This window comes from Pipistrellus kuhlii, unplaced genomic scaffold, assembly GCF_014108245.1.
Source record: "Pipistrellus kuhlii isolate mPipKuh1 unplaced genomic scaffold, mPipKuh1.p scaffold_m20_p_7, whole genome shotgun sequence".
NCBI lineage: Eukaryota > Metazoa > Chordata > Mammalia > Chiroptera > Vespertilionidae > Pipistrellus > Pipistrellus kuhlii.
Window position 1 is genome coordinate 60,758,002 of NW_023425573.1, and position 27,674 is coordinate 60,785,675.

Here is a 27,674-nt window from a genome sequence, read left to right on the forward strand (position 1 = left end):
TTCTAGAGTTAAAAACTTTAAGCTGCCATTTTTGTAATGGCAAACTTATACCACAAAACAAAAGAATAATAAAAACAACAACAAGCAAACAACAAATATCCTTGGCAGAATGGAGATGAGTCAGTCTTAGTTTATATTATACATGTTACCAAGCCATCTTTACATTTCATGTGCACCTGAGCACAGTTCATTTTTAATGGTGAACTTCCGCTCCTGTTGGATCCAGTGTTAATGTGTGTTGGTTTAAGGAACCATGCTAAAGAAGACAGTCCAATTAAGAAGCAGAATTGACTAGTGTTTTCAGTTTTACAAATACTGAATTTTTCTTTCCAGACAGAGTTACTATATAGGTCATGCTGAGGGGGGAAATGGACACTAGAAAATTGTTAACTTTTTGTCAGTTAAAATTTTTTTTGGATGAATTTACTGAAGTTCTTACATTTATAGATAAATTCCATTACTTTAATAGCTTCCTTTTAGTGATAGGGGAAAAAACAATGTTCTGTAATGGCAGCAAAACTAAAACAATTTAGCCCTTATATTGTTCTCATAATATTTAGCATGAATGAAGAAATGATACATATCCATGCTCCCTGGGGTTACTTCTAGTTCAGGAAAATAAAGATCCCACATTGTAGAGCACCCCCTGAGAAGGCACATGGACATTCTTTTAATTCTTATCAGCTGAGCCCGATGGCAATGACAGAGTCCTATTATCAGTACTGACTTCTTCTTATCTTTATCCATGTGCTTGGAATGAGGAACAAATAGTACTTTGACTTACCCAGGTCTTTATATAATAAATCTCATCTTTGTACCAAAAAATGAGGAACTTACCCCTGTCTTGATGGATAGGACCTGGACACACCCGAAACTCCTTTTGACCTTAAACTTCCCCTTCTGAAATCAATAAATGTGCTGTGTTGTCTGTGGTGAGTGTGACTGCCTCTCCATCAGAGAGGTGGCACCCACGTAATGCCCAGCTTGATGAATCTATTTCTGCCTCTTGTCTCTCTCAAATTTCTTAATCCTCAGCTTCTCCATTCAGGAATCTGTCATTTTCCGTGCGGGACTCAGAAAACAGAGAAAATGCCCACTGCACCACATCATAACTTCACTGCCTCACAAATGTGCCAAAAGTGAGAGTCATCTTATAGTACATGCCAAGTCTGAAGAGAATGTTCAAATTTAATCAGGTGGCCCTCAGTCTTATAGACTCACTAAGCATTTTGGAGGCTGAGACAGGCTAAGGAACTTCAGATTTAAGGGACATTGTTCTGGCAGAAAAGGTCTCTATCCCAGGGCTGATGTCTGGAGTTTTCTCCTTGTTCTGTGTGTTTGTTCCCCGGTGACAGGGAACTCTCTTGCCTCAGCCCAGTAGGGCTCTTTCTCTGAATCATGACCCAACACAGAGTCAATGGAGGCCATTCCTTTCCTAAGGTTCCTCAAAAATGGCAAATTTCAGCTTTCTCCTCATTCTCCCATTTTATTTTTGTCAAAGAGAGGAGGAATCACACATATGTTAGTAAAACAAGATCAAAATTTAGGTAAAATCTTCCTAAAAACTGTCTAACTTTTTGGAATAAACCTAACTCAGAGAAAAATAACCCTAATGCAATTACCATATCAAGTTACAAACCACAACTTGGCTTCATATCTGAGGTATGGTTACTGTTAAATAAAGATTATAATTTAGCATTATTCAAGTATTTTATCTTCTAAACCTTTACATTTCAGCCCTTTGAAGATAAATTATGTTTTTAGTTTTTGGATTTTTATTTTTTCATATATGTTTCATGCATGACTCCATGTATGCAGAGGATAAAGTGAAATTTGTGAATCTAGTAGTATGGTGGTGGCATGCTCTCTGTTGCTTTAATCTTGGTTATACAAAGCATACTTTAAGATTTTTCTCATTGATAAGTTGAAATACCATAAAGTTTACCTGTTCTTTAGAAAATTGAGATCGCTGATCAGTAGTAAATCTTTAGACCTGGAACATTTTTGAGACAGATTTAGTTGTTTGTTTATTTTTATTTATTATTATTCTCTGAGGCAGGTTTTAGAAAGAATATATTTGGAAATTTGAATTTCTTGAGTTATTTGATTATATTTCCAAAAATAATCTATTACATTGGTTTCCCATATACCAGAATAAAATTTTATATGCTATTATTACCTTGAGATTTAACTCTTATATCTGCTTTATATTTTAAAATTTAATTATGCTTTGTGATCTTTTAAATTAAATTTTCATTAATTTTATTAATAATTCTTAATAATATTATTTAATTTCCAAAGAACCGCTTTTTAGTTCAAATAATTTATTTTCTAATTAATTGGTTTTTCTTACTTTTATCATTTCTACTTTTAGATTTCTTTAGTTGTATTTACTTATAATAATATTTCTTGAGTTAAGAATTGCCTTACTTTCTTATTAATACTAAAATAATTTGCCTCTGAATATTTCTTTTGTTGCATATTATTAAGTTTATTTATTGGCCTACTCCTTAGGACAAAAGAATTAAAAGTGGTGTTATTTTAATTAACAAGTGACTTGGGTTATTTTCTTTAATATCTTGCTATCAATACCAAATTTTATTATATTTTATTTCTTATCAGATCACATTCCTTTGTAATTGCTGCATTTATAAATTTTTGTGATGTTAATATATGATTGTTAATAAATACCATGTGGGATATTTAAAAGTAATATGTAGTGACTGTACTTAGGATACAAAGCTTAAAATATATTATTAACCAATAATGCAAATATGTAAAATATGTTTTTACCTCCACTATAAGCATATGGATATTTATCTGGAATTACATTTTGTATGTGATACCAAATATGTGTAAATATGCAGGTTTCTAAACTGGAACTGTTAAATGAATGAAGCTATTTATTTGGAAACGTAAAGGTTAGAGTTTTTAAAAATATAATTAGAAAACAACAAACTTCTGAACAAGTTCACAAAATAATCTCACTAATTTAAAAAATCAAATTACATTCTAAGATTTTGTTTTTACTTTTTAACTCACCATCTGTTAAATCAATAAATGCTAGAGTTTAATTTTTGTTATTTATATATTATTTTCTAAATCAACTCTCCTTGACATTTGTGCTTTTTCCATCTGTCAATATGGCCCTTACAATTTATTTTTATATGATACACACACACACACACACACACACACACACACACACACATTTATATCTGGCTAAAGATCTCTAAATCTTTCAAAACACATGCACAAAAATCACTTCACAATGTAATTATTTATACATATTAACAAGTAAAACTTAAAGGCAAGAAAAAATAAAAACAAAGTTGGTCAAAGCTTAAAAGATGAAACATGTGCTCCAAATTAGACTGCTTAAGTCTGGGCTACAAAGCTAAAATACTTATGTTTCCTACTCTGTAAATTAATATAAAGATATTCTTATAATAAAAGGTATTTTCAAGATGAGAAATGAGAAAATACACACCATGTGCTTAGTACAGCACATGGCACATCTGATGTTTATATATTTTTTATTAATATGGAAATATTGATCAAAATTCTTTCCCCTGTGGGAAGAAAACAATGTAACTTTTTGGAAGTAATTTAGCCATATCACTTTATATGTTTTTATTTCATACCATTACTTAATATATTTAATTTAAAGACAATGGAAACTTTTAAATTACTATTTCATTTATAATTATTCTAAATTTTCTACATTCTCCAATTAATTTGCCACTCTGTGGTTTATATTTTTACCGTTCTGTTTTTAAATTTATGCAGGTACTATAGACCGTTAGGTTTATTGGTCGAATGGAAGTCTCTAATATGAATAACTAGCATTTCTAGAGCACTTACTCTATTCCAGGCAGAATTCAAAGCATTTTGGGGGGCAGTGACTTAGTGCTTAATGCAAATCTACGAGAAAGAGTTGCCTAGGCCCTGCAGAGGGTATTGGAAGGGCCAAGACTTTGCCCAGGCCATCTGGCTCTAGCATCAATGTTTTTCATCACTACACTGTAGCTAGACAACCAGGTGAGTTGCCTAAATCTGGAATTAAAGGTAGTGCTTGCTTCCAAACAGTTGGGCTCTAGGTCATTTAACTGTTTCTATTACTGATAAGTGACAGAGTCTTATTTCTAAGGCAAGTCAGGCTATAATTCCAGCCTCTAGAATACTGGGAGAAAAGGTATCAGAACTCAAGCTTGCAGCATTTTGATTTATTAAATTTCCCTTATAAGCTCATAGTAGACCATGACCCTTGGTATTACCTGGACCATAGATCGAAATTTATCCTTAATGTGAATGCAAAATTTCTAATAAATTCAATGTTAGATATAAATATAAATCTGAGCAAGGTACTCTGCCAAAAACATATATAAACAGTTGTCATTATATTTATTTCGTTCAGAAAATCAAGTAGGTATATTTTAACAATATTTCATTAAATTAAATTATTTTGAGAGAGAATAGGAAATGTCTATTAAAACATGATTATAAACACTCTTTGTCAATGTAGAATTGAAAATATTTGGAACCTCTTCAATTTTAGTGCTTCAAAGAGTGCATGAAGAAAACAGCTTCTCATAAATGTCTGTGGCAGGGATGTATGAACTGAGTGCTTGTTCCTACTACTCTGGTTTCTTAGAGTCTACATTATCTTTGCTTAGACACCAAACATAGATTCTGTTTTTTTAAAGATTATTTTGTCTCCCCTCAGTCCTCTGATATAATTTTAATTTGAGTAATCCATTTATATTATCAACATATTATAATACAAAGGAATTTTTAATCCATCTATATTATAAAGATAAGAAAGGGAGGAGTATTACTCTATGTAACCTGGTTCTTCATTGGTTTTCAGAGTTTATTGGCTAGCCTCTCTGATTGGGCCTGGGTCCCATTCCTTTATTGTAGTTCCAGTTAAGTTTTTTCCTTTCTATGTGTTCAGTGGAAGAAAAGAAAAGCTTAAGAGTAGATGAGGAGCCTAACTCCACTGTTAGGACCTCCAAATAATCAAACAAACAAATATAGAGTGGTTGCTGATCATGCTGTTTTCCCAGCCAAATGAAACACATTTCTGATGGTTTTAAATGCAATGGTCCCTCCTTATCCATGGGGGATACATTCAAAAACCCCCAAATGGATGCCTGAATCAACAGACAGCATCAAATCCTATATATACTATGTTTTTTCCTATACATACACATCCATGATAAAGTCTAATTTATTAATAAAACCCAAGAGATTAATAACAATAACTGATAATAAAATAGAACAATTACAATAATATACTGTAATGAAAGTTATGTGAATAGCTTTGGGGTCATTATTAAGTAAAGTAAGGATTACTTGAACACAAGCACAAACACCAAGACAGTCATTCTGATAAACAAGAGAGCTAAGCTACTAAGTGACTAAAGCATGAGCAGTGCATACAGAGTGGTATTTTGGAAGAGGGATGATTCACATCCTGGGAGGGGAGAGGCAGATAAAACAAGATGACATCACACTGTTCAAAACAGCACACAATTTCAAACCTGTAAAATTGTGAACTTATCCACTTAATATGTTTGAACTACAGTTGACCATGGATAACTGAAACTGGATGGGGAAAGAGGGGAGCATACCCGATTTCTAATACATTGAAAGGGTAAAAGTATCTGCATAGGATTCACCCCTGATTTACAATGAGCTTGCCCAGTAGTGAAAGCCTGGGTCAAAAAAACAAAAACAAAAAAACTCTAATTCCTAACTTTCTTGACAAACCCTTTAAATAACAGTTGTCTTTTATATTTGAGCCTGAAGTCTAGGTATCAATTACTAACAAATAAGAGGCCTCAGGTCCTCTCAATGACAGTGATTAGAAAAGAAGGCTTCTGGAACATTCTTTCCACCCAACTTTGAAAGGATCAATTTGTTCCTTTTCTGTTTGTTTCACCCTCAAAGTGCTGATCAGTAATTTTTTTCAGTTAAATTCCTGAAACTTCATTGAACTTAGTAATTTCATATTCTATTGCCAGTGCTTAACTTCCTTAATATGACCATCCAATTTATATAATTATACCAGTGAGCTGAATGAATTTTCTGCTGTCTTTTGAAGCAAGGCAAATGCACTAAAGCATGTGTTCTATCAGATTTGGCATAAGAAGTCTGCCTCTAGAAACAAAGAAATTGACTCCTATCTTCAGCATCTCTTTTATGAATGGATAAATTTGTTTTCTCTAAGTAAGCTAATATAATATATTTATGTCAACTGTGAATCAAGACTTTTCTAAATGGAAACTAATGAGGATGAGTGTCTGACTCAATTCAGGAAGTTCATAAGTCATTCAATCTTCTGAAAGTCATTCAATATACTATTTCCTTCAATAAACTCCAAAAGAAGATTTGAAAATTTGTTAATATCCAGAGATTTCAATCATTTATCTCCATGGTAACCTTTTCTTGACCAAATTGAGAAGACTCTTCAAAGTACTATGGGAGAAAATAGGATATGTGCACTAATGTTATTATTAACATTTATTGAGTGCTTACATTGTGCCAAATGCTGCTATAAACGCCATATATGTAATCTGATTTATGCTTCCGAACAACTCAGTGAGGTAGGTACTGTTATTATTGACATTCTCAAGATTATAAAACAGAAGCTAAGTGAGGTTAAGTAACTGGCTCTGAGTTCATAGAGCTAATAAGTAGCAGAAACATCTGGCCTCACTCCAGAACCCAAAAGACTCACAGAACAATAGTTAGGTTCCAGCTGTTGAGTACACATGTTTAATTTTGAATTCTAACTTTGCCATTTGTTAGTTGTGTAATGATGAGCACATTGATTAACCTTCCAGTGTCTCAATTTCCCAATAGGTAAAATGGGAATAATGGTACAGTACCACTACACCTTATAGCATTGAGAGGATTCAATGAGAGAGAACATGTATGTTGCTTAGAATAAAGCCTACAGCCTGGTAAGCAGTCCAATATATTTGCTATTCTATCTCATACTTCTGTAGCATGGAGTGGGGTGAGGGGGGAACAGGAGAGCTTTGCTCTTGTAATTCTGTTCATAAAGTTGGCATAGTGGTAGTCCTTGGGTGAAAATCAAATGATTATCTTCTTGCCAAACATATATATATTTTTTATAATGGGAAAGCTTATTTCTAAATCTACCATACTGTCCCAATATTTTCTTGTGATAATTATAAGTTATTCATTAAGACAAATTTTATGAAGAAATGATACAGGATTAGAAATACAGAATTTTTGTGATAGGACTAATTCTTTCTCTTTCCTGGTTTTCCCCTCCCACTTTCCCATGATCAGACGAGCCCTCTTGTTTTAGATTGCTTAGCTATTGATAGAAATCGCCCAAAGGGGTCACATTGGGAGCCTTTCCCTGCAAGGGTGCCCCTCAGCACACAGAATGTTACACATGCATCTTTTACATACTTATCCTTAAACTGTTTATCTGGCACATCGACAGGCAGCTGGTGGAACAAATAGGAAATCCTGGGAAGCACATTCATTTTTAAAGTGTTAATGCGCCCAATCCAAGAGATAGTAATGTGCTTCCATCCGTTAAGATCTCCTTTAATGTTTCAGATTGGAAGACCATAATTTAAATGAAATGCATTATCCAACCTGGAAGGTATTCCACATCCTAAATATTTAATTGATTTCTCCACCAGGGGAAGATGAGCCTAAACAATAAGCAGATTCTATCTATATCTAAATGTCCGAATAATAGTCTCTAATTTAGGGTAATTTAGGAGTTTACAACTTATAAAATAGCTATTTCTTCCACATTCTTCCCAAAGTACCAAGAGGATTGCGTCTGAATTAATTGCAAACAGCAGACAATCCTCTGTGTATAATGAAAGCTCAGAGTCAGCATCATCCAGCCATGCACCTATAATTTGAGATCTCATCTGAATATTTTTCACAAGGGGCTTCCCATCCAATGCAAATTGAAGTGGCAAAGGAGGAAAGTTGTAATTGTTGCATCTCCCTATTAAAAAAGTTTAACAAGTCAAGTTCATTCCTGCTGGTTTTTACTTAGTTGGGTCTTAGCTAACTGAGTGAGGAAGATAAATCAAGCTACTTGCAGATTTTCCTAATGGTGCAAAGTTTGGCACCCTGAGGACTGTGGAAATGTCTATTGCTACACTTGTAAAGAAGAGAAGTGGAACAAGACTGTGGGTGGCTGGATCCATATGAGTGATTTATTATCCCCGAATCCACTTAGTCATTTCCGGATAAGCACTTAAGTGCCAAAGTTTATGGTCATTTTCAGTTTAAGAAGAGAACAAGGCACCTCTTAACATAGAAAACAGATAGTTTATTTTTGTTTTTGTTTTTGAGACCATAGGTATTTTCCCCCGAGTTTACCAGCAAATTGTAACATTTGAGTTTATACGTGTAAAAGTATCATTGAACTTCACCGAAATACATTAATTTCTGATTTTAAGAGGTCTACTTGCTTTTAGAAGGAAAAAAAAAAGAAAAAGGATGTTCTACTGTTAAACTTTATTTGAGGATCTGAGGTTTGAGATTAAATAATTTAAAAATGTAGAGCTCTTAGTTTTTAGCATTGGATTTGCCTTTCCTGTGGCTGTTTTTCTCTGTATTTTTAAAGAGCCACTTTGTAGATAGCTTAATTTTTCTTCAAATACAAATTAGAATCAATTTTCTGGGGGAAAATAATCAGTATACTCCTGTTCTCCACAACAAAGAAACTACATTTGTAGACATATTCTGGAAATTTAAATCCCTCAATGCTCTTTTGAGCAAGTCCAAGGAGATTTGGAGACTGACATTTTGTACTTTGCTATTCCCGAGAGGCATAAGTATGATCATCTTGACTGAGGTTTGAGCCAGTCCCTGCTGAATTAATATGCATTTTCGTTAACTAATCTTGAAACAACAGGAATAAAGTTTATCCAGGTCTTTTATACCTCAGAGAACAAAACAAATACTACAAATCTTCAGAGAGAAGGGATATACAAAAGGGCTTGAGGTGAATATTTCAAAGCAAATACTCTTTAAATGATGTGCAAATTATTTCAGCTCTTGAGCATGATTTATGAAAGGGATTAGCCTACTGCAATAAGAACCAAGTTTAAACTGTTGGGTTTCAAAGTCAGAGATGAGAAGTGGTTACAAGAAAAGGAAGAAGAAGGCTATAATAATTTAGAGGAGGGATTTGTTTTAGTTTTTTTTCCTTAACAGACTCACCTTAAATTGCCACCAGTTGTTCTTAACTGCAGTATAACATATGAATTTCTCCTCTAATTTTTTTTTTATAAAGTTAAGAGTGTAATAACTAAGAGATAATACTGGAATTTATATTTCAGCAATAAGGTCTCTACTTGCCATGTGAAGATCATAATTAGTTGTAATTAATATTTAAACAAATAAACTATTCATGCTGAAAATAAAAATTTCTGAGTCTATTGTCAGAAAACATTCTTTTTCCAATTCACAAGTCACATCTATAATAACAAAACATAATACATTCAAATATTCCAATATGCTCTTTAAGTAACAGCTAAAAACTTCCAAGACTTCTGAAAGTAATTGCTTTTGTTTAATTGTAAAAATTATCAAGTGAACTCACTTCTTATGATTCCATAATGACTTGCTTCCTGAAAGGTAAGGACATTTTAATGATCCCACTCACATATAATTAATTTTTAATGCTTCTTGACTAAAATTCTGGATTTTGTTCAATAAAAATGAAGTAAGCAAATATTCTATGGGTTGTTAGCCAAACTTTTCTGTGGAACCAGTTATGCGTAATTTAAAAATAAGGTTGGAACCTCAATAACAAACTCAGATATTAATTAAGACAAAAATGATTAAATATTCTTATGTAAGCTGTCCTGGAATAATAAACTTAAATAAGTGAAGTGAATTAATGCTCTATTAAATTTTTTTTCTTTATTAATTAAGGTATTACATATGTGTCCTTATCCTCCCATTGCCCCCTTCCCCCAGCTCATGCCCTCATCCCCCTGGTGTCTGTTCCACTGGTTAGGCTTATATGCATGCACACAAGTACTTTGGTTGATCTCTCTCCTTTACCCCCACCCTCCCCTACCTTCCCTCTGAGGTTTGAGCATCTGATGGATGCTTCTCTGACTTTAGATCTGTTTTTATTCCTAAATTTATGTTGTTCAGTATATTCCATAAGTGAGTGAGATCATGTGTTATTTATCTTTCTCTGACTGGCTTACTTCACTTAGCATAATACTCTCCAATTCCATCCATGCTGTGGCAAATGGTAAGAATTCCTTTTTTATTGCAGTATAGTATTCCATTGTGTAGATATACCACAGTTTTTAATCCACTCATCTGCTGATGGGCATGTAGGCTGTTTCCAAATATTAGCTATGATAAATTGTGCTGCTATAAACATAGGGCTACTAAATTTAAAGGAAATTCTTTTAATCTGTCTCGTTACTACCTAACAAATTTTTATGACTGGACATTTTCAGGCAAATTTTTGAGAAAGATTCTTACTTAGAAAATAATTATCATTTGCTCATTTCAATTTACATTTTTCAGAATATAGGTAACACTGAGAAAATTGTGCTCTATTTCAGAAATTTTTAGAAACACCTACTGCCAGCTCTTCCCAGTGAGTTGAATCTCTTCTTACTAATAGGATTAATCACAATGTAGTTTGAATATATGGTTTATTTTTATGATAACTAAATTGTGAGTCTAGTTTTGTTTTCTTCACAATTTTTCAAAGAACCTGACTAAAGTGCAGACTGATGGTCCCTTGGTCCTTGGTTGTTTGGGCAGACACAACAGGTAAGCGCATATATATATATATATATATATATATATATATATATATATATATCCTGAAATGCCAATGGGAAATGAGTTCAAGTACCCAAGAACAATTAAAAGTAAAAGACTATTATTTTGCATTTGTAGAAGTAACATGAAGAAGGCTATACAGTATATGAGATTATATGTTCCCAGAAAAGTCAAATGGAATATAAAGAGTAAATAGCATTTCTCATGGACTTTTGACATTAGAACACCCAGGGAATTCATGGATTTCTTCTGAGAACTTGTTTGGAGCTTTGTTTTTTTGGTTTTGGTTGAAGGCAGTTTATTCTTGGTTTAGTTTTCACTATTATTATTATTGTTTGGCTAGAGCTGTTTTTTGACATGGATAGTTCAGACGTCATGGTGTGGTACAAGTAAAAGTTTCAAAAGAACTATAAATTTTGATTCTGTCTCAGTCTGTGATCCTGGGTTGGAGATTAAAAACTTTTCACCATCAAGTCCTGGCCAATGTTGGTTGAGCATTGTCCAATGCATCAAAAGGTCAAGGTGGTGGGTTTGGTTCCCACTTAGAGTGAGTATGGGAGGCAATCAGTTGATGTTTCTCTTTCACATAAAAAGCATACCTAAAAATATTCACAATCAAAACATTGTCATGGGATGGCCAATAGAATTTTAACCATATACAGGGTTATTTTATACAAAGGCATACTACATTTCTACCTAAGTAGGTCTTGTTAAATTCTCAAAGAACATTTTGGTTCTGGAGTTCCCAAAACCTATTTAGAGAAATTATTTTTGTCATATGATGGTATGCGTCTCAGACTTTAATGTGCATATTAATCATTTGTTAAATTGAAGATTCTGGCCCAGAGGTTGTGGCTCAATGGTTGAGTATTGACACATGAACCAAAAGGTCACTGGTTCTATTTCTGGTCAGGACATATGTCTGGGATTGCAGGCTTAATTCCTAGTAATGGACATGCAGGGCATAGCTGATTGATGTTTTTCTTTGTCTCTATGCTTCATTCTTCCTCTCTCTCTCTCTCAAAATCAATAAAAATATTTTTTAAAATGAAAATTCTGTTCAGTAGGTTTTTGATGGTGCATGAGATTCTTTATTTCCTAATAAGCCCCTTGGTAAATACTGTTGGTCCACACTTTGATTAGCAAAAATCTAGTAGGATTCTGAAATAATGAGACACAATATGCAAATTATGCCAAAAGGCTAGGCATCCTGATATTTTTCCCCAAACCACGGAAACAATTGGTATTTTGGAATTGTCACAAATTCTTCCAATACATGTTAAGAAAACCTATCAATATCCTATCAGACAGAAATCTCCTTCTCCATTTCCACTGCCTACTTTCAGCCTGCATTATGTTACTTGGTCCACTGTGACAGTTTCCTAATTTATCCCCCTACCTCCAATCCTTCATTCTTTTCTGCAGTCTCTTGGACATTCTCCACATTTACACCAAGCTACTCTCGATATCAGATCTGTTAGTGTCTCGTGCTGCATAAAAGTTATCTATCACTAGGCTCCCATTACTTAGAGAGTCAAAATTTCTTAGCATTCCATGAAAGACTTTTATGTAAGGTTCTCTGTTCATTTCCAAGGTGAACTCTAATTGTTTCTCTAATGTTTGTGCAGTCTAGGTTCGCCAATCAATTGCTCTTCTCCAAACATTTTATGCTAATACCTATCCATTGTTCTCTGCCATTCCTTTCTTTTCAATCTGAAAATCTCTCCGTTTCACTTCAGCATTTAAACTCCAGATATCTTTTATCTCCTTGTGTTGGCTGCCTTCCCTGGCTCTCTCTCCCCAAGTCCCACCTGTATAGTATTTAAAGGGGTAACTTTTCAACATTATTACCTACACTCAAATCCTATCTCAGGGACTGCCTCAGAGGAACCCAACCTAAAACACCCATCAACAGGTCTCACATTTCAACCTTTCCTTCATTGCTCACACATAAATTTCATAATTGGCTTTCTCTCTTAGTCTCTTTCATTTAGTAACTTATTTATTCTCTTATTCAGACATTTACTATTGAACATCACTATGTTTAAGATTCTGATCTAGGTAATGGGGGTGAGGAGGAGTAATTATCCAAAGGTCATAGTTATGCTGTTCAGACATTTATAGTCTCATGGAATAGAGAGATCCTGGATTCAGCAATGATTGATGCCTTGGTCAGCCAGGATCACTTCTCCCAGATATCAAAATCCCTTCATTCAGACATAGCAGACATGGTGGGCATCCAGGCATGCCGGCCTGTCAACAGAGTGTGCTTTGGTGAGGCCAGATTTTCAATATCTTTCAGTTCACTCCTTATAACTGTCCCTATATTTATGTGGTGTTGATATTTTTAATTCAGTTTAAAAAGCCATATCTCATCAACAGATGTTCAATTCTAATATATAAGAATATATATGTGTACCTACATATATAAAATTAAATAAAGCCTTTCCTTATTTTTAAGTGAATTACATAACTAAAAATTCTACGAGTGATTTTACAATTTTACACAAAAATAGAAAAAGCATCAGACACATTGAAGTTTCATCTTTAGAGATTGTAATAAAAAGGCTCACACTCAGGAATGGCAAGACTGAGCACTTATTCTCCCTAACACTAAAATACCTTAAAGAAACTAAAGGTAGTCCCCTAAGTCAATAGAATAATAAAGACATTCTTTAATATTTTTGGTAAATTATACATTTGTTTAATCTGATTCTGCCAATTGTTTAAATAATTGGCAAAGTGCATTCTTGCTATATTTCTAAAGAGAGAAACTGATGGATTTATACCAGTAGTAGACAAACAAAAGCCAGGGCTATTTTGCTCACACTATACCATTTGGAAATCATTATATATAATGTTTATATTGCAATATAAATATACAAAGTTCTTAAATATATGTTAGATCTAAGATATATGTTATTCTTAGAACTAATATCTGTATTATCTTCTTAGAGATAAATATAAATTTATCTTATTTTTATAATATTTACATAATAGTACTCATATTTATCTTTAAGTCAGTTTCTGAAAACATAACAAACTGGTCCAAATCTTATAGCCAGTATTTCCTGGAGGTAAGAATTAAACTCAATTTTTTTGACTCTTAAGCCCATATTTCTGACACAGTACAACAGAACCTTTTGAAGAAAGTGCATACATTTTTAAAATATTATGTTAAACTAGATTTTTATAAATAACTTCAAAATTATTCTCAGAGCCTTCTAAAATTGATCAAAACTAATATTTTCCTTTTTTATTGCATATTACAAAGGTTCTCCTTTTTTTTTTTTTTTTTTTTTTTTTTTTTTTTTTTTTTTTTTTACCTCTAATAGAGGTAAAATTCTGAGAGGCCATGGAAGGACCTCAAGAGTAAGTATGAATAAGAATAATTCTCTCAAACAAAATAGGAGATTAGAATTCATGACAGAAATATTTCCCTAGTATAAAATATATTGAGAAGGCATTAACTTTAAGCAAAGGGACTACTAGGATTTTCCATTTTCCCTCCCCCAAGATCTTAGTCATTTAAATAAACCACCTACTTGTACATGATTCTTGTAGGCACAGTATGAGACCTGCATAAAGTATACCATTGCTTTAATATTTACAGTCATAAGTAATCAAGAGAGAGGTATAAATAATGACCTTAAAATAGAAAACTAGTTCAAGTAGTCAGAAAAAGTAAACCATCTATTATTGTTTTTCAAATAATTATCAGAAATTCCATCTTCATTTTAACACCGAATGAAAAGTACATTATAATGGTCACTTGAATAGCCTCATTCATTCATTTACTGCTTTAACATTGCACATTTCTGACCCTTGAACCACACAGGGGTTAGGGATGTTGACTCCCCTAGTAAAAATCCATGAATACCTCTGACTCCCAAAAAACTTAACTACAAATAGCCTACTGTTGACCATAAATAGCCAATCAACACATATTTTGTGTATTATATGAATTATATACTTCATTCTTCAATATAAGTAAGCTAAAGGGAAAAAGATATTATTGAGAAAGTATGAAGAGAGACAGACTTTATTTTTCAAATATGATCTCATAGATTATATGTTTACAATAAATATTTTTTCTAAGCATACCATTAGACCTATTTGAACACCCAAATAAAGGCATTAAAAAGCAAATTACTTTCTCTTAGAATTTTGAAGAACAGAAGCATTTTTCCTATACTTCAGAAACAAAAGGAATACACCAAACAAATCCTGTATACATTAAGATGTGATCATTGCATTCAAAGGAATGTTTTTTTCTCTACACAGGGATTCACTGTCAGAATGCCTCAGACCTCATGTTTAACTAAAATACTTTAAACTTGATATGACAAGAGTGAACAGATATTATATGCCTAATTTTACAAGGAAATGTTAATATATGCCTATTCTAGAGTCATAGGATAAACAGAGGAAAACTTTCAGAGGAGATCAAAGAGCATTTTTTCCCTATTGTTTACAGTCACAGTAGTGTATTAGTGCTAACAAAATATTGCTTGAGAGTTAAAGCAAAGAGCCCTCTGGTTTTGGCCTGTTATTGAAATAAAAATGCCATTTGACCTAATGAAATGAGAAATTGATTAAATGCAGCTCATCTAAGGGTAAATATGGTCACCAAGTTACCGCCAGGGTCAGGAGGAGATGGGGTGATCTAGTGTTTGAGTGCTGATGGGGTTAGATAGACTCTCAGAGTGGTTGAGGCTACAAGATACATGACAATGGACACCCACAGGTCAGAAGGCAAGATCATCCCCTTGGATGGGAAAGAAGAGATTAATCAGAACATTCTTTGCTCAGCTGATAACAAAGACTTATCCAATGATTCATGGAAAACTGAATGTTTTAAAGAAGCTCCAATATCTGAGTCCCAGGAAAGTCGGGATTGCTGCTAACTGGGGAACACATTTCAGAGCAATTGCTGTGGTCACACACAACATCAGTGAAGTCCAGGACCTTCATAAATGACATTGTTTTGACAAAGTAATTCAGACACCTGATTATCAAGTGTGTGTCTAATCTTTACTAATTTTTTTTCTCAGCTTTAGCAACATGGATTTTTATTTAGAACTTGACATTTTTCCTCACAAACTGAAATATTTTGAAATATAAACTTCCCTTAACTTGGGGAACACAATATAGAAGAGAACAGATCCTCACTGTTCCTTAGATATTTGTCTGTCTTATAACTATAGTAAAACAATGTTATTTATTGCTACACTTCAGTGCAGTCATTTATTTTTCTCTGGGGGTTATTTTATGAAACTGGTGCCAGGGTGGCAATATTAATTCTTTTTAAAAATGTGATCATTGACCATCCTACTCAAATCGGAAACTTTTGTCCCTTTGACAACACAATAACCATAATTTCTACAAAAAAATATTAGCTTTTTGTCTTTTCCAGGTAAAAGTTATTCTATTTCTTCAGCACTAGATTTAGTTTATTTCTGCAAGTTTAATATTGTCTTTATTTTCTTGACAGATGGCTTATTCATCTTATTATTTTCATGCACTGGCAAGATTAGTCTGTTTTAAATAAAATAATAAGATGAAACTTTAAAATCTGTTTTTATGTGAGTCTCCAGAACAGGCTTCAGAATGTGTTTAAAACAATTGATAATTACATATTTATCCAAGACACTCATATGACTTTTCTATTTGGAAAATAATGAACATCTTATACATTTTCTTAATTACATACCGGGGGTCATCTTATACGCCGGAAAATACGGTAGTTACCATAAAGGTCTCAAGAATAAATATATTGGCTTTTGGGGGGAAAGCAGGAGAACAATAAGTCTTCAATGTTTTGTATTTAAAGAGGTAAATGTGACTCATATTCAGAAAATTTTATCTTTTCTTAAAATATTGAAACCACAACTAGAAAATATGTATATTCTCCTATTGAGTTATGAACATGAGTAATGCTGTGTGTGTGTGTGTGTGTGTGTGTGTGTACATGTGCGCATGTGTATGTGGACTCCAGTTTTTAATTTGTGAAACTTTTCCAAACATACTGAATACAATAACATCATGACCATTTATATAGATGCCACCTAGATTCATCAAATGTTAACATTTAGGACAATGCCAGATTTAATCTGTCATTACACACATTTCTTACAAGAAACATCTGCCCTTGCTGAGGATTCACTTCCCACCCATGATGCCTAAACTTCCTCTCAAGTCCTTTCTCTCCTTATCCACTTTTTCTTCTGGCTTGGAGACTCAGCATCTCCTCACTGCCACCATTGGAGATTTTTAGGGTTCTGGATCCTCGTAGCCAAAGCCAATCTGAGAACCTTAATTGCTTTGGTGGCACTGATGCAGGAGTAGAGGAGGAAGAAAAGAAAATCAGATGGAAAGCAATGCTACTGAGAGGGCTTAGCTCCTATGGTCAGCGGTGCAACAAACTCAGCAGGAGCTGTTCCCCAGAAACAACATTCTAAATGATTGCACAAGGTTCAAGTGTGCTTTTGTGGCTTGTATATGGTTTCTTTCTGAAAATATGTAGAGGTTTGAGCAACCAGTTTATAATTGGATTCTGAGAGCATAGTCTACTTGGAGTTAAAGATGACCAGCATTATCATTATTTAGACTAGTACAAAAATTAACCGCTTTCTCAAGCAAACTTATTTTCACGTGGCATGACCATAATTTCTTTGCAGGCGCATTTTCAAACAAAGATATCATTAAAGGTTCACAAGCATTTTTATTTTCTACATTGTATAAATATTTCAAAAATTTAAAAAATATATATTTTATTGATTTTTTACAGAGATAGCCAGAAACATCGATGAGAGAAAAACATCGACCAGCTGCCTCCTGCACACGCCCCACTGGGGATGTGCCCGCAACCAATGTACATGCCCTTGACTGGAATCGAACCTGGGACCCTTCAGTCCGCAGACCGACACTCTATCCACTGAGCCAAACCGGTTTCGGCTCAAACATTTTTTTTCCCCATTTCTATCTTTACTATGTAGTCGAGTAGATATACCCTGAATACACACATTACTAAGGAGTTATCTATCCAAATGGAAATCCATATCTAAATACTTTTAGAATTTCACCCAGAAGACATTTATTTTTTTAAGATAATGTAATAAAAAGGCAGATAAGAGAAAACTCATTTTCTTTCAGTTCTCTTGACTTTTGATGTTATTCTTTTAACTCATATTCATTTGTGATGCTTATTTACAATGCTAAAATTGTTGATTTTATATAAAATTAATCTTTACAGTTTAGAAATTAGCATGAGCTATATTACTCCTAAAATGTAAAGTAATACAGATTTTTAAAAAATAAATGAAAGCACATATGAGTGAAATAAAAGAAAATCTGTTGTGCATCTTCAGGTATAGCTATTAATGAAAATGAACAAACTACAGCTATGTGTGAAGAAACAGTGAAATGGCTAGATGCTGAATTTTTCCCACCAACTGGAACTTCTTAAATGACATGCCCTTCTGGGTATAAAAGAATCAAGAGTATCTATTGGCTCCCTTCTATTTCCTGGTGTGCTGCTCCCAAGAATGCCCTGGCTGCCATTTTCACCTGGGGAGTCGCCAGGGGAAAGACCAGCTGCTCATATTTAGATTTTTGCAGCTATGGCTCCCATTTCCAGTCCTGGCTCCTTTCCCCTATTTTCTCTACACTCAGGGAGAGGATGTCAAGTATATATGCCCTGCTCCAATCTTCCATCAGGCACCACCCTTGGCTCATGCCCTATTTTGGTGCCATCTGCTTGGGGACATAGAGGATAATAATAAGAGCTTTTACTTATTGAGTGCCTGCTGTGAGCTAAGTATTTACATATCTAATTTCAAATTCTCACATGATCCTGCAAGGACAGCATTAAACCCATTTTTATAGATCTAGGCAGAGAAGCCCAGAAAAGTTATGAAAACTCTCCAAGGTTATCTGATGCAGGCTTTATATCTGAGACTTCCTCTTTGCCATCAGTGGAAGACTTGGAAAAATATGCTAGCATTTTCTTTGATCGACTCTCCACTTTCCATAACAGCCATCCCTGGAGAGCTGCTCTCCCACTCTTATCCCATGCTGGTGTCTTGAATTTCCCACAGTGATTTGGCCCTTACATTGAATTTTCCGGCTTCTTGTCTGTTAGACTCAACTGATATCTTAAAATATGTGATATTACTTAATAGTGTTGGCAGGTTAGAATCATATTTTAAAAAAGAAAGTATATTTAAGCACTTAACTTTCTGAATTCACTCATTGAGAGTGCCTATTTTTTCCCATGTTCTACAGGGAAACTGGACAATTAAATGACCACCTGTTAGCTGCTAATGATGCTCACATGCCTTTAAGAAAGTAATTCTGGCTTTATCTGTCTACAATCTTGGCAACAAAACTCGTGGGAACATCAAGGGCACAGGAAGCCAAAGGAAGCAAACTGACAATAAAGTTTGTGCTTAGACTACTAATAAGGAACGAGATAGTGTGAATCTCTAATTCTACATAATTATTTAATCTCAAAAGGGTGACATAAAACAGAATGCATGTTTTAAAAACCTAAGTTTGGATGTTCAAATCTAGGACTGAGATCAGAGGAGTTTCACACAGCATATTTCCTACTTGAAAAAAAATCATACAAAAAAAACATTAATATAAAACATGCTAATCGGTATTTCAAATGCATAGTCTGATTTGATACTGTGTGGGTGGGTCAATCGTTATGCCTTTCAAATGAAAATGAATACATAAATACTGAATAAACTTAATTCAAAGTAATAGGTGGCTATTAACCTTATCCTATGTTGCAAGAAATAGGCTAACCCTAACGAAGACTTACAACTATAAATATTCACCAAAACAAAGAAAAGGAGAATTTTCTAAAATTAGGACTAGCATTCAATAGTAAATGACCCTTTTATTTTAATAGTAAAATCAAAGTCCAAAAAAAAATCTGGTTTTAATTCTTTTGCTAATATGTTTTTTGGTCCCTGTTTAAGTTTACTGATTTCTATGGATCCCATTTTAATATACTATTTCCATTACATTAAAGGTTGATAAACTAAGTTTATCTCTTATTTATTCTCTTCAATATAGTGTAATGGTTAAAATCATAGCCTCTAATATCAGATTGCTTCACTTTGAAAATTATCAACATAACTTGTTTTTTGTATAAATTGTCTTAATTCTCTGTGACTCAGTTTCCTAATCTATAAAATAGGATTAATAATAGTACCTACTTCTTTGGGTTAATGAGTTAATTAAGTCGGTATAACACCATACTTAGAACAATGCTTGATGAACACTAAATGCTCAATATGTCCTAGCTATCATGATTTTTAGACTGCAAAGGAAATGATGAATTGAAGGTCATTATACAATTAGGTTCATTTTGAATTGAATGGAGTAAATCATATGTGTCTCTTGCCAAATAAACACATAAACGTCTCTCTCAATTAAAAATAAATTCTAAAGAGGAATAGGTGGTATTCTGTCTGTAGAAAATCCAACCTCCCCTCCCCCCGCCAGTATCATCTTAAAACATTTAACGTGACTATTAGTGAACAAAGAATCCAGTTGTCTCAATGTTTCTCAAACACAATTTTACAGATCTTCATTTCCCCCCCAGAGCTCCAAGCTTTAGAAATATGTCAAGGTTTTCAATAAAGCAACAATTATATCTGAGATTACAGATCTACTGATAATATCCTCATATATTTCTTAAATACCTTCAAAATGGTTATATAATCCTAGCTAATAAAGAGGAAATATGCTAATTGACTGTCATTCCCTCAAAGATGGTGATGCCCATAGTCTCAAGATGGCAGCACCCAGTCCCCTCAGCCCCACCACCGGGACAGCAGGTGCACAGCACAGCCGGGCCTATTTCCATGCGTGATGGAGTTTCCCAGTCCCCTTAGCTCCTCAGCCACCCAAGGCTGACCGAAGGTGCAGACAAGCCTCAGATGGTGGCTTCCCAGCCGCCCAGGGCAGCCCGAGGCTCAGGTAACCAGGGCCAGCCAAGGCAGCAGAGGTGTGATGGGGGCATCGCCTTCCCCTTATCTCCAGGTCACCTCCCACCCCAGATGGCTCCTGGACTGTGAGAGAGGGCTGGCCAGATTGAGGGATACCCTCCTCCACCTCCAGTGCATGAATCTTCCTGCACCAGGCCTCTAGTTAACATTATATACTCAAAATTTAATTTTAATTATAAAATATTACCTTACTTATGATCCCATATGAAGTAAAATGAGATGGTTACCAGAAGTTAAAAGGAAATGTTCAAATAAGATAACTCCAAACTGTACGATTATATAGAAAAATATTTTTAAATTGAATTGCTAACTCTTTACTAATGCACACAAATATATATATATATATATATATATATATATATATATATATATATATATATATATAATATCTAGATGTTGTTAGCATCCCTTCTCTATTACTGAATTCTCCCTAAATTCCAAAGGTTGGGATGTAACTACACGGCACTTTGGTAAAAAGAAATGGCAGAAAAACGGTGTATCAGAAGACTGAGGTGGCTCAGTGGATGATCCAGGGGAGGTACTCTAGTTTTTGAGACTTCGAGAAATTGGTTTTCTCTGATTCCAAAGATATCTGCTTCTTCTTTTAGAAGACTGTGATTCAAATCAACTCTATGAGGTAAGTGTACCTGAAACCTTTCAAAAACCCCTTTCACTGAGGAAGAAGCAGGTTGGGAAAATTTAAGAGATGTACTGGAGATCAGGATATAAGTGGTGAGATTGGTCCTTTTAATTCCAGATTCATTTCTTTTAGAATATTAGAAGTACATGTGACCTTAGAGAACATCTACTTCACATCCTATATTTATAAATCTTTTATAGTGGCTTGAAATTGTAGGAAGTTTCAGTTACTTAATTTCAGTTAGACCAACTGTGGTGGTTGCTCATACAGCTTTTACTGGATGGAAATCAAATGGCACACCAAGGTTTGAAGATGCTTGACATTTCTCACTTTTAAGGTCAATCACCAATCTGAACACAATGGCTGTTTCTCAGAGATTCAGGTATTGGTGTAAGTGGAGATCATGACCTTGGAACAATTATTTTCTGAAAAGGCATTACCAACAATGATATGAGCAAAATGCGCAGACTGCCCTCCAGTGCATGGATCCCTGGCTTGGAAATGGCCACGCATATGTCATGAGTAGTATGAGTTTGGCTCAAATGTCATTTTAATGCATTTATATTTCATAGGCATTGCATTTTGACTAAGTTAACATGAGCAAGTTAGAAAAATACTTACTTAAAGATTTTCTGTGCTCTGGTTTCTGTTCTTTTATATCATTATCGTAATGACTTAGCAATTCAGTACTGGAGGATCTCTGGATTTTGAATAATTCCAGGCTTCTTGATGGAGTGCTTGGATCCTTTGGCTAGAAACACCACACAATTAGCCAGAACAAATTTAAAAGACAGTAAGAATTAAAAAATAATTGGGGGATCTATTTTGATGTGAAAATTTAAAAGGACATTAAAAAAAAGATAATTATTTTTTGGATGGAGCCCTCTAGAACCAAGCTTGACATTCAAATCTATAGCAGTTATACATATTTTGCTTACTAAATCCTGTGCATTACCCTAAGCACTCCACTTGCCTTAACTCAGTTATTCATAATACCAATCCTATGAGGTAGGTATTCTGATTATTATTTCAGACAAGAAAACTGAAGCCAAAAGAGATAAGTAATTTATCCAAGGCCACACAGCTAGTAAATGATCGAACCAAAATTCAAACTCATGCAGTATGACTCCTGACAAATTTTGTGTATGTACGTGGGTGCTTGTGCATGAGTGTACATATGTGTATGTGTGTGTGTGGGGGGGGCACAAGCACTCACACCTGCTTGGAAAAGAACATATATTAGATATGGGGAAAAGTCATTTTATTAATTTATGTTTTAAAATTTTAGTCCGAAATCAAAATCATATAATGGGAGACAGACTAACAAGGAAAAATACACCCAGAAAATGTATTTTCCTCTTGTATAACTTATTAAAAGCTCTCAAAAATATTTCTTCCTCAAGATTTTGCAAATATTAGTGTCCTAAAATTAGATGTTTAGAATTAGTATAAGATGAGTAGTTTAAATGATTTGACTCTCGTTTATTTTTATTTTTAAAATATATTTCTTGATTTCAGAGAGGAAGGGAGAAAGAAAGGGAGATAGAAACATCAATGATGAGAGAGAATCACCGATCGACTGCATCCTGCACATCCCCTACTGGAGATTGAGCCTGCAATCCAGGCATGTGCCTTTGGAGGGAATCAAACCTATTATAGAACCCTTCAATCTGCAGGCTAACATTCTATCCATTGAGCCAAGCCAGCTAGGGCTGATTTAACTCTTTTAAAAACATACTCTGAATGTGTGATTTAGGGTAATTTAATGAAGTTCTAGAAATGTAATTTTCATAAGAAGAACAATCTAGCTTAATTGGAAGAACAATGAAAATCAGTACAAAGGATTATTATTTACTGGTGTTAGAATAGTGATATGGGCATACATACATTAATATTTATTTTCAAGAATATGCATTACAGACTGCATTAATTGAAAATGTGAAAATTCAGTAGTTATTAAGCACTTGTGTGCTTTTGACAGTCTCTAGTAGATGAATGTCCATGTTATTTCATTAAAAATATACGAATGCCCTGCATTTTTGAAATAATGAAATTCAGTGACATTTATATCCACAAATCCTGTTTGCTGAAACGTTTTTAGTGGACTCTGTTTACACTTAAAATAACTTAATATCTTTCAATCCATAGGATCCACTTAAATAAGTATGTGTTACATACCTACACGTTAAGATTTAAATGACTATGTTTTAATTAATAAAGGTAACAGCCAAAACAAATACATACCAATCTGTCAATTGCATTTTTGATAGCGTGGAACCAATCCAATATGATGAAGTCAATATCTGACTGTAGAAGGAACTCAGTTCCTGATGCTGTTGTGATCTGAAAAAAGAAAAAATAATTGACAGGTAAGTAATTCAGATAAAATAGATCTCTTACAGTTTAAAAATATACATCCTTTTATTAAACAAAACACACACACTTCAATACACTGAAATATTTTCTTGTATTCCAGTAATTGTCTTTCTGGGAACTGGGAGACTAGTATCATTTTGAATTGCTCACTACAAACTGTTTTTTTTTCATGTCATAACAAATACATTATTGTTTTCATAATAGAACGATTAACTCAGAGTAGATCGAAAGCTGAATTACTCCAACTCAAGGAGAAGCAAGCCAGGAAGTTCAGAATAATGCAGACAGTATCCACTTAAGGCAGAGCCTCAGAAAATATGTAGCCGGGTGTGTCAGAATTCATTCTGCACTTTTGGCTCTTTCCTGTTTGTCTTTTTAAAATCTAATAGTATCACTATATTTGATTTCCTTTTATGGAGGGCTCTAAAACAGATTATTTACCAAAGAGACTAAATGCAGACTTTTCTAAAAGGTCATTCAGATGAATAACATTTGGATATTTCTACTTTCCTATCATCAAGATCTATCAGAAATTAATAAAGGACCCATTTCCCCACCACAGGAGTGTATTAGAATAAGTTTATTTACATACTTGAACCTCTCATGGAGAGTATTTATCAAATGAACATTCCCATCCCAGACTCTCTGGGCTGTTAAATAGCTGGCAATATTTAGCAGGTAACTACGAGTTTTTCATTTCAGCGAATCCTTTTCTCCCCAGAATGGGGAGAGAGGATGGGACCCTCTAGGAACAGAGCAATGCTCTTGATTTCACACATAAAGGGCTACTTAGAGAAGAATTGGATTAGAGTGGCTGTGGGCACGCTTTCTGCATTAGGCCATCAATCTGAACTGTGCAGATTTTCCCTTTGTTTTATTGACTTTTTGTTTCAACAGGAAGATGAACATTTCCCGGCTGCTGTCACACATCAAGCGAGGCTTCAGAGGTTTAGAGGACTGACATTTCAACATCCTGAATCAGGAGCTAGTCACCTCTCCTCAGCCCGACTCGCTCTAAATAGGAGGTGAACACGGCAATGTGGCACAGGTTCAGGAAATCACAAATCATGCTTCAGGCTGTCTCCATAATTCTATCATTAAAGTGACAATTATTACCCAGAATAGCTCACTCTGAAGGTTTCAGTGATTCTTATGGCAGCATTTAATAACAATGGTCCCAGAGTGTTAAAGTAATCTTTGATTACACACATCCATAAATATTCATTTGTCATTTATTTTTAGAAAAACTATATAGAGATGCAACATCACTCAGGACTGCAATGCATCTATTCTTAAGGAAGATGGATTCTAACATTTCACCACTGTAAAGGAGAGGGGAACTACCCAGACTATATGCAATCATGAAAAATCAAAGTTTAGAAAATAAGAGTAAATTAATTACCCACACTAACCTGTGACAGATCACCAGGACCAAGCACTCCTTTTATTTTTTAAAGTAAAATTGCATCTAAGATTTGGGATGGCTCAAAAAAACAAAACAAAACAAAACAAAACAAAACAAACCCCAAACGGTCTTATGGGTTTTTTTCTTATTGTTGTTTTTTTAAACATATTTTTATTGATTTCAGAGAGGAAGGGTGAGGGAGAGAGAAATTAGAAACATCAATGATGAGCATCATTGATCTGCTACCTCCTGCACACCCCACAGTGGGGATCAAGCCTGCAATTTGGGCATGCACCCTGACCGGGAATAGAATCGTGACCTCCTGGTTCATAGGTTGATGCTCAACCACTCAGCACCGCTGGCCAGGCTAGTCTTGTTTTATATATCTAGTAAAACACAGTTAAGCTAATGTTTACCTAATTATCTAAATACCTTTGCAATGTTCTTAACTTACATACAATCTCAAATATTTACTTTATAAAATATTTCTACAGAAATAGTAATCTAAAAATATAAGATCACTTCTAACTAACCCAAGAAAACTAGTAGTGTCCTTGGCCTCTACCTACATTCTAATCTACATGTAAAATATTTTGATTATGAATGTGTTATATCATATCACAATTTGTTAGCACACAAAAAGAAAAATACATTAGCCCAAACAATCTACTACAACATGTTTCCCTGCCATTATAAATAAACCATTACTGAAATTGTAAAAAGGAATATAATTAGATTTCCTGTAACCTGAAGGTTTCGGAAAGGGCCAGTATAGTTCAGTTTCCAGGCTAGTAAGTTCAAACAGTGATAAAATACAGTATAAGTGCTAAGCAGTGCATTTGCATTTTTGGTGCATTCTATATAATGGAAAGGTGGTATTTTACTTCTAAAACAACCACAAGCAAAAACGACTTTTAAAAGTTTCTTTGTCCTAACATTTTACTGCATTAATCATACATAATCATTGATTTATGAATTCATTTTGGGAAGCTAGATCAGAACTATATGAATGCAATTTCTTTAAAACATACTGTCAGAAAGATACAGTTCACTTCCTTGCCACCGTCTTCCCACTGATCTTTTGAGTTACTAGACAGTCTGGAGAAGTCTGCTACTGCTCTCTACAGTTTAAAAGCATCCACTTCTTAATTACAGTCAGTAATTGACTTTGTTCTGTTCCATCCCAGTCACTCACAGGAAAGCAGTTTCAAAGTCCTTGACTGGCAAAACCCACTTAATTCAGGTTCTCCATCCACTTTTTTACATTACCTCTTTAAGTTTTGTGCTAAATGGTTTTCTGAATCATATTAGCACTTTGAACAATCACATTTTCAGCACTCTTGGGGGAAAAAAGGCACCACTAAAGAATGTTAGTTTTGACTGCATCTTTTAATTGAACAACCCCTGATGACAATCAAAGTCATGTAGAATGAATAACAGACTTAAACTATTTGATATTAAGCCATACTAATGTATTCTTTTAATAACATGTTTTGCTTAAGTGACAGATCCTGGGGTGAAGTGGATAAAGACTTTACAGGAAATATAAGTTTAGGCAAGAGCTACTGGTTTCCATTTTGCTTGGAAGCCTTTAGACAAATATCTCTTGAAACCCTTTTTCTTCATCAAGTCCAATTTGGAAGGAATATATCTTGGACCAAAGCAATCTTAATGAAATATGCTAGTTGTAAAAATAGATATCTTCAAATACCTGTCTGGGGAAATTTGCCCCAAACATTTTCACACTGAAAGAATGATCCATCTGAATTCTTGCTCATTACAAATGTATGCCTAGAAAATTACACAAGCATGTTCACTGGACAAGTGTCTAACAAACACATTTCTTAAGCCTTTTTGGTATTAATTCAACAATAGTTTTCCCTAGTGCTAAGGAACTTGGTCTGTGTCCTGGTTTGGTTCTCTGAAGATGGAAGAGGGATAACCCACCTCCATCTGCACTAAGAGGAGATGAGAAAAATTAGTTTTATAGCCTTTGTTAACAAATGTAATATTATTGTATTAATTGAAAATGCTTTAAAGGAGTTTTAACAAGTAACAGTTATGTTTATTGAAGTGTTTCCCTTTTCTATATTTTCATTTAACTGTAAACCTTGCCAATATGGTTCTGGAAATTAGTCTTTCCTATGTTAGATTTTCTTTTCCTCACCTGATAATCCCCTTTCATTTATTTTAGTGAGAGAGGAGAGGAGAGGGGGAGAGAAAGAGAAACATTGTCTCCTGTATACTTTGTGCCCTGACTGGGAATCGAACCCATGACCATTCAGTATAAGGAACCATGTTCCAATTAAGTGAGCCAACTGGCCAGGTCTCATATGTTATATTTTAATTTAAATAAGAAAGTGATATGTAGAATGGTATTTATGCTATAAATTTT

At 34.1% G+C, this 27,674-nt stretch overlaps 1 protein-coding gene across 1 annotated transcript in view; it reads right to left on the bottom strand.

The window, feature by feature from the left end:
- Positions 1 to 27,674, bottom strand: part of ARHGAP15 (Rho GTPase activating protein 15) — a 622,919-nt gene that overhangs the window by 294,621 nt on the left and 300,624 nt on the right. Inside the window, exons 7-8 of the mRNA XM_036422005.2 lie at positions 23,743 to 23,841; positions 22,120 to 22,249 (exon numbers count right to left, since the gene is read on the bottom strand). Coding sequence (XP_036277898.1) covers positions 22,120 to 22,249; positions 23,743 to 23,841 — 229 coding nt within the window. The remainder of the gene's footprint in view (positions 1 to 22,119; positions 22,250 to 23,742; positions 23,842 to 27,674) is intronic.